The sequence below is a fragment of the Brienomyrus brachyistius genome, chromosome 17 (assembly GCF_023856365.1).
Source record: "Brienomyrus brachyistius isolate T26 chromosome 17, BBRACH_0.4, whole genome shotgun sequence".
NCBI classification, from domain to species: domain Eukaryota; kingdom Metazoa; phylum Chordata; class Actinopteri; order Osteoglossiformes; family Mormyridae; genus Brienomyrus; species Brienomyrus brachyistius.
In genome coordinates this window covers 15,838,200-15,855,307 of record NC_064549.1, presented here as the reverse complement: position 1 = coordinate 15,855,307, position 17,108 = coordinate 15,838,200, and the positions used below count along the sequence as shown (strand labels likewise).

Here is a 17,108-nt window from a genome sequence, read left to right as displayed (position 1 = left end):
CGGGCATCTGGATCAGGCCAAGGAGATGCCCATGTAACACCTGGCTGGGGCAGAAGGACGGCCATTTCTGGAGGGTTAGGGTTACCTGGGGGCTTGCCAATTAGGATCCTATGTGCTGGGTGCGGCTGAAGCAGTGCATGCTCCCCGTCCTGACCTGAACTGAGGGAATAAGTGTTTACTGAAATCTGATTTAGTGGCGTAAAATGAAATATCAGATATTGTGAGAAACATTAGTGTAAATAATTATCATGTTAAAGGGTAATTGCATATTAAGTCACAGACAACAGACTTGTAACCTACTGGTGAATGCTTCAGGCACTCCTTAACATTCATACACTCTCTTTGGTGGAGGATATGAATAGATAGAAAAAACAGAGTAAAAAAATAGATGATATACAATATCTCCAAATGAATAATCGAGGGGCAGGCAGAGGTCGTTCTCCGGAGAGATCAGTCCTACACGGAGGGACAAGACGGGGAGACGATGGGATTGGAGGAACAGGATGGATGGGGCAGCAGGGCAGGACAGAGCAAGCGGGTCAGGCAGGTAGGGCAGGCGGAACGGCAGGGCAGGACACAGCAGGCAGGATGAACAGGGAAGACAAGAGACAAATTAAACGCTCAGTACGGCACATTGGAAATGGCAACAATACGTCGCACTGGTGTTTGACTGTAATCATTTGCCCCACCACTATAATATCAGAGTACCAAGTCCAACGATGTGACTTAGGGCGTTTGAACCAGGATCTAGCGATCCGCAACCCCTGACCTTTCGCAGAGTCAAGAAACATGGAGCTGCTTTTCATGGACCCATCGGGACCGACACAGTCCTCATAGCAGGCCCTGTCAGTGCCAGTGGTCGCATTGAAGTCACCCATGACCAGAGGAGTGTCACCTTATGGGTACCCTTCAACCACCGAGCAAACTTGCAAGTAAAATGTCTCCCTCAATGTGACATAACTCACTGCAGTCAGAACATACACTGAGACAACAGACAAGACACCCTGAGTGTCATGCTCGTTGAAAAGAGTGACATCAGACACCATTGGAAGGAGCAGACCCTTTTAGCTCTCCGACGGTTTCCCGAAACCTCCCAAAGGCTTTCCCCCATCCCTTTCATAGTGCATGCAGCCTTCCTGCACGTAGCTGCAGCAAAGCTACTCCTGAGGAGAGCAGAAAAGTACAGTATTGTGCGTATTTGTATCGAGCAGTTGTGAGTTGTTTTACAGTGGCTGTAGTGCCAATCCCTCAAAAAATGTGTTTCTTTGCAAGTTGGAGGACCACTTGCAGGGCCGGATGCAGTTTAATGTCATACCCAGGACACAAACGTACATTCCCATACTGGGAATTGAGCCCGGGCCGCCTGCGTAAGAACCAGGAATCCTACCTGCTAGACTATATGGGATTCTATAATTTATTTACACCTGATTTCCTTAATTATTATTTTTTTATTTATTTAATTAGGATCTATGTACTGACTTTTCTAGTCTTGTTAATTTATTTCTGCTATATCCACTCATTTGAATGGCCATTGCTATTCCTAATTTACATTAACGATATTGAATAAATGAGTTATTGAATAAAGGTAGCTGATTATGAGAAATACCTCGGTGTGTATGTTGATGCTTCCATGTCCCAGTGTAGGGAAGCAATTAAAAAAGCAAAATGTTGGATTACATCTCTAGGTGTGTGAAGTTTAAGTCAGGGGAGGTGATGCAATGATTATACAATTCCTTGGTAAGACCCCACCTAGAATATTGTGTGCAGGGTTGGTCACCTTACCTTAAAAAGAACATTGCTGCCTTAGAAAGGGTTCAACGTAGGGCTACAAGAATGATTCCTGGTCTTAGATGAATGTCTTATTAAGAGAGGTTAGCTGAACTGAATCTGTTTAGTCTTCAGCAAAGGAGACTAAGGGGGGACATGATCCAGGTATATAAGATTCTAACAGGTCAGGATGCTGTTCAGCCAAATAGTTACTTCAATATTAGTGCAAATACAAGAACTCAAGCCCATAGATGGAAATTAGCAGGAGAACATTTTAAACAGGATTTGAGAAAGTATCGTGTAGTCAGATTATGGAATAGTCTTCCTGTTAGTGCAGTGCAAGCTAAAACCTTTAAATCAGAGTTAGATGACATTTTAACAACTGATCTATTAGTTAAGTTCTCCCCACACAAGCTTGATGGGCTGAATGGCCTCCTCTCATTTGGAGTGAATACTCATTCAGGTGAATATTTAGCTTCAAATAAAATTTTTAGTTCTTAAAAAAATTACTGAGGTCTAGACCTCAGTGACCTCATATCTGGTTATGGCCCTGATTGGGAACTCCCCAGATGAAGACATATACACTCAAGACGAACTTAAATGGACAAGCAGGCACACGACAGCACATGGAAACTATAACCAAGGTGGTCAAGTTGTGATCCAGTTGAGTGTGAGAGATTTACAAACAAACAGATGGACAATCTTGTTCTTCCCAGGGTGTTTCACGTTCATTTTTAAAGGGCCCGCTTGCTCGATATCTCTTTCCAGCAGCCCTTGTGCCCTCTGCAGCTGTCCAATAGCATTATACCGCATTGGGCAACTGGGAGATGTAGTAAATTTTAAGTAGTGCCGCTACAAAAGGACAGCACAGGAAAATTAATTTCCGCTGAGTGAAAGGAAAGAAGTATATTTGCAAATCATTTCATATAATATGTGTTGTAATATTTTGGGACTTACAGCCAAGACAGCGAAGAGGCTGAGATCAGGATCTTAAGAATTACAACTCTGCTATTTACTGAAATTCATACAATGCTTGTCATAAGATCCATGTAATATTAGTTTATTAAAGATATTACAAAAGCATTATAGTGTAACAGAAAATGCAAGCCACTGTTGCTTACATGTAACGATGATCTGTCAGTTACATTAACTTTTTTTTTTTAATTGCTGAACTGTTAGGGCATTCAGTGCACAAATCAGTTCAGTTTCATTCTGAACTGAGATCACAATTTTATTTCACAATTGTTGAGAAATATATGTATCTCATTATTATACACATTGTCAGAACAAGCAACATGATGGTTACAGAAATGGAACTGCCACATCAGCTTTGCAGAACATAAATAGCTCACTCCTAGTTTTTAACAAACATCTTTTTTCACATTGGAAGACATACATTTGAATCAGAATAGAAAATTAAAAAAAACTTTTTTTTTGGTACAAGCACAATGCTATTGTTCAAACTGGGGTTGGAAACCAGTAGGATTTCCTGAGACCAATAGAGACACTCACAGAGCAAATGTAAAGCTATAGTTCTGTGTTTTTGTGCACAAAATAGATTTATGTTTGCTCAAAATCTAAAATTGCTCAATCAAACTATAAACTTGCTCTCTCAAAATAGTGGCACAAATATAACTCCATACTTTTCAGTCATTTTATTCATGTTTTCTAAGCTTTTTTTTTAATCACCTGGGGCCTGTATCATGAAACAGGGTGTTGTTAAAGCACATGAAAATGCATATGCATTTAAAAAATGATTTATTAAAAAATTATAATGTAAAGTTCATGTTGAAATAGGCTGTAAAGAAGTGCTGTATCCAAAATAAAAAAATCTAGATAAAAAAATACAGCCTTAATAGCAGATAGTTGTTTTTGTTTTAATAGTAATGTAATTCATCCACCCATCTGTCCCTCTGCTATGCAGGACTGCATGGATATGGACGCAAGGCAGGGAAAACCCAGGAATGGAGTGGCGACCCATCGCAGGGCACACACACCATTCATGCCCATGGGCAGTTTGGCAACTGCAATTTACCTTAACATGTTTTTGGACTGTGGGAGGAAAACAAGAGGATTCCCATGACGACATGGGGAGAACATGCAAACTCCACACACATAAAGTTCGAACCCCAGCCCTAAAGGTACAAAGCAACAGTTCTAACCACTGCAACACCCCTCCCACCCCCAATGAAGCACAATTAATCAATATATCAATATCAATATATTTGTAAATAAGAAGTGAAAAAGTATATTTTCATTTTGGTATGATTTCTGATAATGTAGCAATTCTTAAAAGATACATCCCAAGTTTAACATTTTAGGTATCTTATAATGAAACTTTTCTCTTGGCTTATTTCCTTACTTATTGGTGTATGCAAATCTAAGTTTCGTAATCCCAATCTGATATATTTTACTCTACGCTCTTTCAGGCCCATATACTACATATGATTTTAATAACGATCATATTCACCAAAAAATAAAAACTAACCCTAGAAAACCAAAAAGGCAGTACTGAACCACTAACTGGCCAGGCATAAAATGGATCTGATTTCAGTTTCCCCTCCATCTGATTATTTCTGAGATGCAGTGCCAATAACACTGTGCGTCTTCCTTCTGAACATTTTCCTTACAAAGTCCTTGATCTCTGCAGTGTTCAGAGAATATACAATGGGGTTCAACATGGGGGGAATGGCGTATGATAGTGATGTATTAATTATCCTGACATCACGGTGGATGGAGGTGGCCATGGCAGCTATATAGGTACTAACTAACGGAATATAAAATATCAACACCAATATCAGGTGAGAGAAACAGGTCTTTAAAGCCTTTAGACGTCCCTCCCATGATGCAATTTTAAAAAGCGACACCAAAATACATGCATATGACAGTCCAATCAATGTCAATGGAAGAAAAATGAATGTCACTATGTTAAATATTGCCATCACTGCATTTAAAGAATTGTCATTGCAGGCCAGTTTGTACATTGGCCCATGGTCACAAAAGTAGCTATCAATTACTGTGGATTTACAGAAAGACAGTCTGGTGATCAAGGCCACTATAACCATCATAATTGTTAAATCAAACAGCCACAACACCGTGAGAATGATGGCCATTGATGTATTTGTGACGATGCTGTTATATCGCAGTGGAACGCAAATCGCTACGAATCTGTCATATGCCAGGAGAGTGAGAGTGATGGATTGCATGCAGTTGAACAAAAATACAAAAAACAAGTTGGCCAAACAGGCACCATAGGAAATTTCCTGTGTATTAAAAAGGAAGGTTTCAATCACTTTGGGAATAAGGGCGGTGCTCTCTCCCAAGTCAGCCATTGCCAAGTTAAATATTGCAAGGTACTTTGGAGTGTGAAGGTTTTGGTCTACATAGATTATTACCATGACAAATAAATTTCCCAACACTGTGGCAGTATAAATAAAACTGAGGAAAACATAGTAGTACTTAATATTGGGAATACTGGAGAAACCACTGATAATGAAGGACATGGGTCGCACAATGAAATTTAAACTTGAGTTCATGGATGATGTCATAGCAGGAACAGTATTGTGAGCTGTTGTACTCTGGCCTGAAAGAAAAAAAAGTAGCATTTTGTTATGTAAAAGAAAATGATCTCACTTATTATATATACAGAAAAAATAATCTTAGTGTGACAGTTTGCGGAAAGGCATCTCTGAATGCATAAACTCAACTTATGTAAAAGGAAAAATGCTAATAATTAAGTAAATCATTTACTTCATATGTCCAATAACCCATATAATCTGTGAATTAAGTTCTACCAGCCATGAATAATGAATAAATAAGGAACTAAGGAATAATGTTAAACTGTACTATATTACACAACACTTTTGAAGATCTGTAAACTATATGCTTTAATAATGTTTTAAACTAAATAAGATTCCATATCTATGAACCTGCTTCAGGGCTATTTTAAGTATATAATCTTACCTACTGTATGCTGCCAAAAAACCGACAATTTCCGATGATTTAATTTGTCTTTGCCTCTGCATAGGAAGCGTCTGCCTGCTTGTTCCTTCTCCTGTTAGTGGACTGAAGACTTATATACGTTTGGTTCCATGATGTTCTGTGTGTGACATCACCAAAATAAATGGTTAATTAATATCTTTCTTATGTGTGTGTGTGTGTGTGTGTGTGTGTGTGCGTGTGTAATGAATAAAAAGGAATTAATCCTCAATTGGGGAGTGTAAATGTCAGCAATGGATGTTTCAGCCAGTTTGACATCTTGAGCTCCCTGGAGGCCCTAGTAACAATCTTTGCTTATTTTAAAATGCTAATTTTATTGTTGCCATTTCACTTACATTTTTTTGGTCACACTGCTAACCTAACAGCATCCTTAACATCCTTAACACAGTTCGCCCCCCCCCCCCCCCCACTAGTCGGCGCTGTTCTGTGCTGGCACGGCAGAGAGCATGAGTACTTCAAAGGGCACCCTATATCGCATAGCTCTTCTGTGCCGGCACTGCAGAGGATGAAAATACTTTTCAGGGTGCCAACTTAGCCAGCCAATTCCTTTAAGCCTGTGGCTCTCACGATATCACATACCCTCTCATTTCTTTCAAAACTGTAAGTGTCAAGTCCCATGGTCATCTCAGGGCTGGGAGATGCAAATCTCAGGTGTTCTCATGTACCCAAACCTAATGTTGAATGAGAACAAAATAATTGACCTTTTTTAATAAGGTCGCTGACCTAGCAAATTAGATATTAGAACTTATAATTAGGCTTCAATGGATTGGTTTTGCATGGTGGTGCAGTGGTTAGTGCTGTCAAATCATACCTTTGAGACCGAGATTCGAGTCTCTGCCAGAATTCCATGTGTGTGGAGTTTGCATGTTCTCTCCATGTCATCGTAGGGTTTCCTCCAGGTACTCCGGTTTCCCCCCCACAGTCAAAAAGCATGCTGAGGTTAATAGGAGTCACTAAGTTGCCTATAGGTGTGTATGTGTGAGTAAATGGTGTGCGAGTGACTGAAGTGTGAGTGTGCCTTGCAATAGGTTGGCACCCCATCCTGGGTTGTTCCCTGCCTTGTGCCCATAGGCCCCAGGGTAGCCTCTGGACCTCCCTGGAAATATAAGTAAACTGAACTGATTGCCATTTTTGACAACATAAGTTTTGTATTGTTACATATCAGGTTATTCGATTATAATCCCGGGTTAATCAGTTCAGCTGGACCCTGAACAACCTACCTTACCATACCAAGGTATGACCTACCTTGACTGTCACTTCCTGAGCTATTTCAGTAATGACGGTTGCTACCTGCTGGATTTGGCCCATCAGGAATTATTAGCCATAATTAAATTGTTCTGTTGTTAGAAGGATCTGTCAGGGTGGTAGCATCAGGTTTTCGAAACCATGAAGAAGCTGAAGTTTTCAGAAAATACTGTATATTCTACAATTAAATCTTCTCGTGTTGTAATGGTAAACTCCAGACTTTGGATTAGCAGTATTTTGTTTGCATTTGAAAAATATTACTGCTGAGGTAACTGTGCAGTTGCAGATGCAGCAAATGTTAAACATTTGCAGACCTCGAACATTCCCATTCATTTTTATTTTACACATCTGTAAACAGGAAAATAAATTAATAAAAAAATTAAATTGAATAGTATCATAAACCGTATACCCCTCTGATATATGTCGTGTCATATATTTTCATCTGGAATAGTAATTTGCTCGTTAAGATGGCTTTTTTCCCCATTAGCATTTAATCTCTTTTCCAGTTTTCAGTGTACAGTTTTAATCTACTAATGATTGTGAATGACATCATCATCAGGGCAACTGAAGTGGAAACCAAACCAAAATAAGCTGCGGCTGGACAATGGAGGTGAGTGGGAGAGCGTGAATGACAGCCACCTCCAGCCTACCTCCCTGAGAGCATACAGGCTAACATGGCACAATGCTACAGGCCTTAAAGTACCAGCTGAGTGAGCCGTGGCAGTAGAAAGGCATAATCAACAAAAAATATAAATACACTTTGGGTTTTGGTGTGATTTTGCAGCAGTTTGAAAAAAATCCAAGATACAAAGAGGACATGCCTTTCAAATTTTGCTAAATAAAATACCTTTTTAAATGTATTGATAATCAGTCTGTTGCAAAGTTGTGGCATTACTAAACAGGAGGTCTAATTATGAGGAAAATAATTGTGCAGTTGTTTTGAGCAACACACTGGCCCAGATGCAGGACAGCACACCAATATCAGATATCACACAGAATTTGTACAGTGAAACAATATTACATAACCCATAATCAACAACCTGATCACCTCTAAGGAGATGTGTCATGCTGCTACAGGAAAATGGAGGTCATACCAGATATGAATGTGGGAATTCCTCTCAATGACCCACCATATTTTATGTGGTATTTTAAGCATAATGAATCAGTTTCACTTGTTGAATTTCCCTTTATTAATTTCTTTTCAATAAAATCTTTTAGTGTAGGTTAAGTGTTGTGTGTGTGTATTTTTGTTTAGTATATTTTGGAGATGTATGTGTTGAGATCTCAATTGTTTCTGGCACATACATATATAATTGTAATTATTATGTAAACTGTAACATTCACCCCTTACAACAGATTGAAAGGGTAGACTGAAAAACCGGTGGAGGATGGATGCATGGATGTTGTTACTATAAAAAGATTAAGAATGACTTCACATTGTCATAATGCAATTGCAGAACAGTATTGTGTCATCTCCTGTAATAAACAAACAAGAGTTTTGCCCTCAAGTGTAGAGGTGCCAAAACTGAGAAGCAAATCTGATGCTCAGGGGCTTAGGTGCTCAAGCTCTTCATTGGCCTCTATTGCTCTAATGATGTTTTGTCTGCTCATCATGGACCCTGAGGAGATGGATGTAATAATTATACCCATGAGAATGCTGCCTTTCCACACGTTGTTACTGTTATCAAATGAAGGAGTCACATGACTCTCCAATGTCAATGACACCTCATGCAGAACAGAAAAGGAAAGAGACAGATGTTTGGATAGATTTATTGACAATAATCACTTTTTATCGGAATTGGCATATCGCAAATTAAACAGTAAACATTATACTTGTAGCACAGTAGCCTCACACCTCCAGAGCTGGGGGCTCCTACCTCTGCTGTGTGTGTGAAGTTTGCATGTTCTGTGCGGCTGCAGAAACTTTGGTTTCCTTTCACAGTTTAAATATTGATAACGTGAACTGGCATCTCTGAACTGCCTTTTCAATTGCAGTGTATGGCTCAGAGGGTTGGTACCTCTTTTCGTCTGATCTGAAGGTTGTTGGTTCAAATCCTATGGCCAGCAGATTAGTTTCACAGGTCTGACACCTGCTTTCTAGGGGTAAAAGCATCTCCCACATTAATGTGATGTAAATGATTTCATGTGTATATAAATGTGTATCCTGAAATGGCATCAGATCCTGGGTGTTCTTGTGTTCTGTGCTTCCTGGGATGGACTCCAGAGTCTCTGTGACCCTGTCTGGGATACGCAGTTAGAAGATGGATCGATGAACTAAACTCTAATGAGAAAAAGACATAGATCTGAATTAATTCTAGCCTTGTTCTGCTGTCATGTAGTAGATGTGCTAGCACATCTACTAATGTAATATCTTGATATTTCATTTCTTGACACTCAAGGCTGAAACCAAAGCATGTAGCCAGTTTTCCTTCCGTAACTTATCATTAGTATATAGCAGCATTATTTGCGCAGAACAGCAGACTCCAGGACCTCCTGGGAGTAATAGAAGGGCCCAGTGGCCTAACTAGCTGGTCTTTAACAACACAAATCCCACATGTAAATAATTAGATTCTCTAACTACCCAATATCTGAACTGCCCCCAAAGCTACAACATTTGTTTATTGCATTTGAAAAAGATAATAATTTAATCATATGCAGCTCTCGGGGGTGAGAATTAATTTCTACCCATAAAGAAATTACTAATTACAAAATCCGTCCTTCTAGTCATGTGTGCTAGTCTGGGGTCTTTGTGGGGAGAGGGCTCGAACCTGTCCTAGCAGGGAGGTCTGCAACCCACCTTTTCCTGGCTCAATCTTTTTGATGACTGTATTCTTGTTCGTTAATTTAGTAAAACTGCTGTAGAGATGTGGCTGTTGTTTCTGTGATGAAGAAATCTACATTTCTGCAGAGCTATGCATAAGCTCCTTAAACACATACTGGTTTTGTCTCACTGGAAGTGGTGTTTAAGGGCTTGATTTCACTGAAATACAGCTTCAGTGAAATGGTCTGTTCTTGTTATGAGCGTAATTTACAGATTCTGTTGGCAGTCATGTAACTGGTCATCCACTATTAAATAAAGTAAGGCCTGTTAAGTAAATAAATAAAAGGCTGTGTCACTGCTCTGCACTGCACCTGCACCCGTTTCTATAATGAAAATCATCATACTTCTATGTGTAGGTTTGTTGTGTGGCTCTACTAGTCAGGAATCTGTGCTTATGACTGGATAGTTTGTGGTTTGACCAAAATACAGGCAGGGTAATAATATGACTACCAGGTCCTTGAGCAAGGGCTTTATCCAAAAATCCTTAACAGGGCTTTAATCCAAAAAACCTTAACAATGTGCTGGAAAAATGGCTGATCCTGTGATCTGACCCCAAGCTTTATTCTCAGTTTAAATTGCCTAAACTTAAACTACTTAAAACTTCAAATTACAAATTATGCCTTCATCAAATTGATGTAGTGTTGGCGCAAATGCAGGAAATGTATTTAATGACTGGAGTTCAATCCCTTGGAGTTCATTGACATCACCGTTCTGTCAAAAAAGAATAATATGACTTAGCGGTAGATTAACACAGCATTGTTGCTTCTGTTGGTCTTGTAGCTCAGGTGCAGGAAGTGCTAATTACATTCTGCTAATTAGGCATTTGTTTACTGTCAGGAGTTTGATGGACTAATTGTACCTTTGAGAATATTGTAACCTTTGTGCTTATCATTGTGAATGCACAGTCAACCGAGGTGATCTTTCTTTACTGATACACGCAAAGAAAAACACTCATATAATAAAAGAATGCAAAGACGTTATTACTGCCTTTAACCCATTAACGTATTGGTACTATTTAAGAATTCACTCAGCACTCATTCACTCAAGTAGCACAAAGACAGTTTATTGAGAAGTTCGAAAGACAAAAAGTAAAAGTACAAGAAAAATATTGAGTCCCCCCAGCAATAAATATTTCCTACAATATTTCCTATATATTGTTGATACAATGTGCCCACTGCATAATAAAAAAACTCCTCACCAATTACACAAAAACATGAGATGCTTTAAGTACTCAGAAAAAAAGAGCATTTGTCTGATCACTAAGTGTTCACCTGGTCAGGACCTGCACATGTAAGATGTACATTCACAAATGCCTTGTCAGCCATCAAACAGAGGGGTCTCAGGCCTCTTTCTGAAACATAGAGACTCCAGGTCCTGACTACTATGCATAATTACAAAAGTATTAAAAGGTACCCTATATGGACAAAAGCATTGGAACATCCGGCCATTACACCTACAGGAACTTTGACGACATCCCATTCTAAATCCATAGGCATCAATGTGGAGTTGATCCCTCTCCCCCTTTGCAGCTATGACAGCTGCTAGTTTTCTGGGAAGCCATTCCACAAAATTTCGCGGTTTGTCCGTGGGAATTTTTGCCCATTCATCGAGAAGAGCATTTGTGAGGTCAGGAATTGATGTTGAACATGAAGGTCTGACTCACAATCTCCATTCCAGTTCATCCCAAAGGTGTCTGATGTGGTTGAGGTCAGGCCAGTCAAGTTATTCCACACCAAACTCACCCAACCATGACTTTATGGACCTTTCTTTGTATACTTTGTTACGCTGCTCCAGAGTCCAGGGGCAGCATGCTTTATACCACTCAATCCAACACATTGGCATTACACCTGTGAGGCTTGCATGCAGCTGCTAGGCCTTGAAAGCCCATTCCATGGAGCTCCCCGCGCACAGTTTTTGTGCTGGGATTAGCACCAGAGGAAGTTTGGAACTCTGCAGTTATTCAGTCACTTTGACGCAGCATGTGCCTCAGCACTCTGTGACCCTGTTTTGTTACTTTACATGGTCTACCACTTTGTGGCTGAGTTTATGTTGTTCCTAAATGTGTACACTTTGCAATAATGCCACTTACAACTGACTGTATTATACCTAGCAGGGAATAAACTGACTTATTGCAAAGGTGGCATCCTATTATCAAACCCAGCAGGGCAAGGCACACCAACTAAGTGGCAATTCTATCTACCTCAGGCCTTAAATCCCCACTCGTCCTCGCACTCAGTGCAAAGTATTGTGGCCCTTCTTAGAGCCCTACCGAGCCCTCCAACCACCTTGTCTTTTGTCTCTCCCGTTCTGTTCCAGTCCTGCCTACTCCTACCCAGCCTGTGAGTACCATGCCTGTCTGATCTGCCCTATGCGGTTAATGCCAGAGGAAGAGTGGAACTCTGCAGTTATTGAGTCAAAAAAGTTTTGCCGCCTTTTATGCAGTATGCACCTCAGCATCCTCTTACTTTACCTGGTCTCTTACTTTACCTGGTCTCTCACTTTACCTGGTCTCTCACTTTACCTGGTCTCTTACTTTACGTGGTCTTTTTTGGTGTCCCTAAACGCTTCCACTTTTCAATAATAGCACTTACAGTTGACTCTGGAATATCTATCAGGGACAAAATTTCACAAACTGACTTATTGCAAAGGTTGCATCCTATGACTGTACCACACTTGAATTCACTGAGCTTTTCTCAGAACGACACATTCTTTCACCAATTTTTGTAAACCTGACTGCATGGCAAGGTGCTTGATTTTATACACCTGTGACAATAGGTCTGAATGAAACACTTGATTAAGAGGTGTTTCCCAATACTTTTGTTCATATAGTTTTTTCTCTCTTTCGTTGGTCTGTGACTACTGGAAATTCCTGCATTTCCAGTTGTATAGATCTGACAGTATAGTAAGCACTTTGGATGACTTCATCAGATGAAGGGATACAATGAGAACAACAGCCATCATTCTGAGATAAGGGAATGTAGCTTGCACATGACACAAAGACCCATGATGCAATATTTGTTGCCAACAGTGTAACTTCTAAGCAATATTCACTGGAGCTACTGTAACATTCAGTTCATAAAGTCATTGTTTTTCAACTGCTGCTGATGAAACACAGACATGCAATAAACACTAATGATGTGGAGAGAGCTTTAGTTTCCCTAAGGATAAAGATGACACTTGTGAGATGAAACAAACAATGAGGCTGTGCCTCATGCCAATTACCTCTCGATTGACTGTATTCACATCTGACAGGGTGCATGTAATAACAAACGGGCAAACGCAACATTCTCACAGGAATAATTAATCCATCTCGACAGACTTGATTGTAAACAGTCAACACATCATTAGCAGAGCTTCTTGAGAAATGTTTCACCTGAGAAGCTGACTTGCATGACAAATGGTGCCTGTAATAGATGCCATTTCCCAGTGTGCAGAAGCAAAGGTGATGAAACTGTTCGGCTGCCGCACCGTCATGAAATGAAATCTAAGGGGATAATGATACTTCACTTTTCTCTTATTTGTACTTTTAGTTTTGGTCTTTATTTTCATTTCATATTTCAATAATAATGTACTATAAAATGTATATGCAAATGTGAATTAACACCATTATTGTTACTCTGATGTCCATAAGGAACAAAAGTTATGTATTATATTAAGTGGACTATGTGTTATTTTAAGACTGATTTAGGGTGATGGTCTATGGGTTATGGTAAATGGTGGGGGGGGGGGGGGGGGGGGCGGTAGGCACATTTTGTATTTCTTGGAAGTAATAATAAGGTACTATATCAATTGTAATAATTCATTGACTCGGTTACTCAGCAATAATGTGCTGCTTTGTTTGATTCTTTGTGTGTGTTTCTGTGTGGTATGTATGCTATATGCCTAGCCAACAAACTTCAAAACAAGAAATGATTTGCAGTAGTTTGTGCAGCTAAATAAAATGATGATAAACATTTTCTACGAAGAGGAATTCTAGCCGGACTGGCTAGTACTATTCTCTCAGATCTCTAGGGCTGCAGGGTTGGACCCCATCTCTCCTACGTGTATTTATTTATTTCCCCCAGTCCAAAGAAACACAGTTAGACACAGTTAGAGGCCTCTCTAGTTTGCAAACAAAGCTGGATAATTGCATCTGTGTGTGTCCTGTTATGGGCAAACCTACCATCTAGGCTGAACCCCAACATGTGCCCTATCCCTGCTGGCCCTGACCAGAATAGCTAGCTAGAAGGACAAATGGACTCTGTAAACCGCAATTTCTTTTTCACTCCTTAGAGTGGAGAGCAGTATATGATTTAATTATTAGCTCATTATAAAATTAATAAACAAATGTTGTAGCTTTGGGGACAGTTCAGATATGGGGTAGTTAGAGAATCTAATTATTTACATGTGGGATTTGTGTTGTTAAAGACCAGCTAGTTAGGCCACTGGGCCTTTCTATTACTCTCAGGAGGTCCTGGAGTCTGCTGTTCTGTGCAAATAATGCTCCTATATACTAATGATATGTTACGGAAGGAAAATTGACTACATGCTTTGGTTTCATCCTTGAGTGTCATGAAATGAACCTTTTCATGTCAGGGTATTACCTGGTGTAAACTGCTTGTAATTTACTATATGAAAACAGAGCAAGACAATGGAAATATTTCAGATGAATTTATCTCGTCACAGCTGTCACAATACTAAAATTACGTCAGCTGTATTTTCTATACTTCCTATTGTTCTTTCTGTACGTCCCACTGTTTATTTGGTACGGAAACATGCTACTTTCATTAAAATCTACATAAATGGTTTAAACAAGCAATTTTTGCTGTTCCCTCAATTGTAAATATACTATGACATCTTGTATTTTTATCAGTGATCTGAAGAATGATCAGTTATGATTTATGAAATTTAATAATGGTCACTCTTACTTTTTGATTTCCATTTATGCATAATATTCAGGCCCTGGAATCTACTGTAAGTCTGCGAAAGACCATCTGTTTGATGGATGACAAGGCATGCTGTTCTCTCTTTTTTGAGCAGTTCCTGTATCATATTTTTGTGTAATTGGTTCGGAGTATTTTTTTTTTATCTTAAAAATAGCCAAATTGCATCAACAATATGTAAGTGTAGGATAAACATTTGAAGGGAGCACTGTATGTTACCTGGTGTGACTGGTTTGTCCTTTTGAGCCTCTCTATAAACTGTCCTTACTCTCATTTTGTGTGAATTCTTAAACAGTTCCAACACATTAATGGGTTATAGGTAGTAAGGCCTTCTTATTCTCTTACTGTATGTGTGTTTTTCTGTATGTGACAGTGTATTAGTAAACAAGGTCACTTCAACTGACTGTGCATTCAGAATGATAAGCACAAAGGTTACAATATTCTCGAAGGTACAATTAGTCCATCAAACTCCTGACAGTAAACAAATGCCTAATTAGCAGAATGTAATTAAGTACTTCCCACACCTGAGCTAGGAAACCAACAGTGAGCAACAATGCTATTTTAAACTATTGCTTAGTCACTGATGTCAGTGAACTCCAAGAGATGTACAGATATTGACACATTGACACAGATATTGTACAGTTTTTTGAATCTGCACCAACACCACATATTTCTAATGAAGGCATAATTTATAACTTTAAGTTTTATGTAGCTTAGTTTAAACTGAGAGTAAACCTTGGTGTCAGACCACAGGGTTAGCCATTTTCCAGCACTCTGTAATAGATTTTTGGGATTAAAGGCCTTGCTCAAAGGCCCAATAGTGATATTATTACCCATCCAAACATCCACCCATCCATCCATTTTCTGAAACCTGGGGTCCAGTGTCTATACTGGAAGCTACAGGTGCAAGGCAGTGATATTATTACCCTGCCTGCCATTTGGTTAAACATCAGACAACACCAGACACAAGCACAGATTCCTAGCCTGAGCCTAGCAGAGCCATACAACTTACCTTTAAATGCATGTAGACCCAAATGCACATACAGGTGTGGTGATTTTCATTATAGAAATAAGTGAAGGTGCAGTGCAGAGCAGTGAAACACCCTTAACTTTATTTAACAGTTGATGACCACTAACATGGCTGCCAACAGAATCCGTAAATTAAGGTCACGCCAAGAACAGACAATTTCACTGAAGCTGCATTTCATTGAGATTAAGCTCTCAAACACAGCTTCCAGTGGAGTAAAACCAAAACATGTTTAGTAGGTTCCATTCAAAAAATGCACTTCCCTTTGTTCCTTTATTGGCCCACCCAGCTCATTTTTATGATCACCTTTTGTTTTCTATGAGCAGGCTAAGGCATCATTAATAAAGGGCTTGTAGTTTGTTTATTTATAATAAAACTACATTTGCATCCTCCTTCTGTGTCCTAGTGCCTCATGCATCCCATTTACCAGCTAAAAAGTGATATTCCCCAATCAAATGAGATTTCAGAGGCCTGCACAGGCCTGGATATGTGCAGATATCTTCATCCCAAGAAAGCCACATTTCTATGAACTGACCACATAAGATTACTAAATAAAACAAGAACACAATCATTAAGAACATTAAACCAGGATAAGTGCTACAAACATATTTTTGTTGAAACACACTGAAGCGAGACATACTATGGAGCAGGGCTCCCCAATTCTGGTCCTGGAGGGCCAGATTGCAACACAGTTGTTTATTTTCCTGCTCAGATACACCTACTAAACCTGGTAATTGAGTGAGATGTGTTTGATTGGGGTTTAGTCTGCACATGTGCTCACATTCCTCCTGTTTTATTCAGGTCATGTTGTCCTGTCCTGCCTGTGACAGGCCTGTCCATCTTGCACTGCTACTCCAAACCAGCCATGTCATGTCAGTGTCCAGCCTCCGGCAGTGTCCCATCCAGTCCCTGTCACAGGGTGACTAGGGGCATTGCTAGTCTGCCATGGGTCATTTCTCGACTCAGTGGGACAGCTCTAGACTGGGCCACTATGGAATGGGACCATAGAGGGGAACTGGTAGACAATTATGATTGGTTGCTAATGGAGTTCAGGTCCATCTTCGACTACCCTGTTTGTGGCAATGCTGCAGAAGAGAGGTTGATACAGTTAATGCAGGGCTGGCAATCAGCTGCCAACTATTCCCTAAAAGCTTTAATATTCCTTGAATAGGTCTTCCTGGGATCCCTAGTACTGTCTGAGTCCTAGGGGAGATGTATACAAGGACTCTACACCTGCTGATGTCCCAGCAGTCGACCCCTGGCTCCACTCATCAGAGGCGATCTGCAGAATATGGCCTCAACTCCATCAGTTCCGCTATTAAGTGCT

General features: G+C 39.8%; 1 protein-coding gene across 1 annotated transcript; it reads right to left on the bottom strand.

Moving 5' to 3' along the window:
* Window positions 1–2,843: 2,843 nt before the first annotated feature.
* On the bottom strand, window positions 2,844–5,862 carry LOC125712037 (olfactory receptor 52E8-like). Its single transcript, XM_048981662.1, has 2 exons — window positions 5,731–5,862; window positions 2,844–5,350 (listed from the first exon to the last, which is right to left on the bottom strand). The coding sequence occupies exon 2, from the start codon at window positions 5,313–5,315 to the stop codon at window positions 4,338–4,340; it is 978 nt and encodes a 325-aa protein (XP_048837619.1). The 5' UTR covers window positions 5,316–5,350; window positions 5,731–5,862; the 3' UTR covers window positions 2,844–4,337.
* Window positions 5,863–17,108: the final 11,246 nt, after the last annotated feature.

Excerpts from the sequence above, each read along its gene's own strand:
- LOC125712037 (XM_048981662.1), bottom strand. The coding sequence starts at position 5,315 with ATGACATCATCCATGAACTCAAGTTTAAATTTCATTGTGCGACCCATG.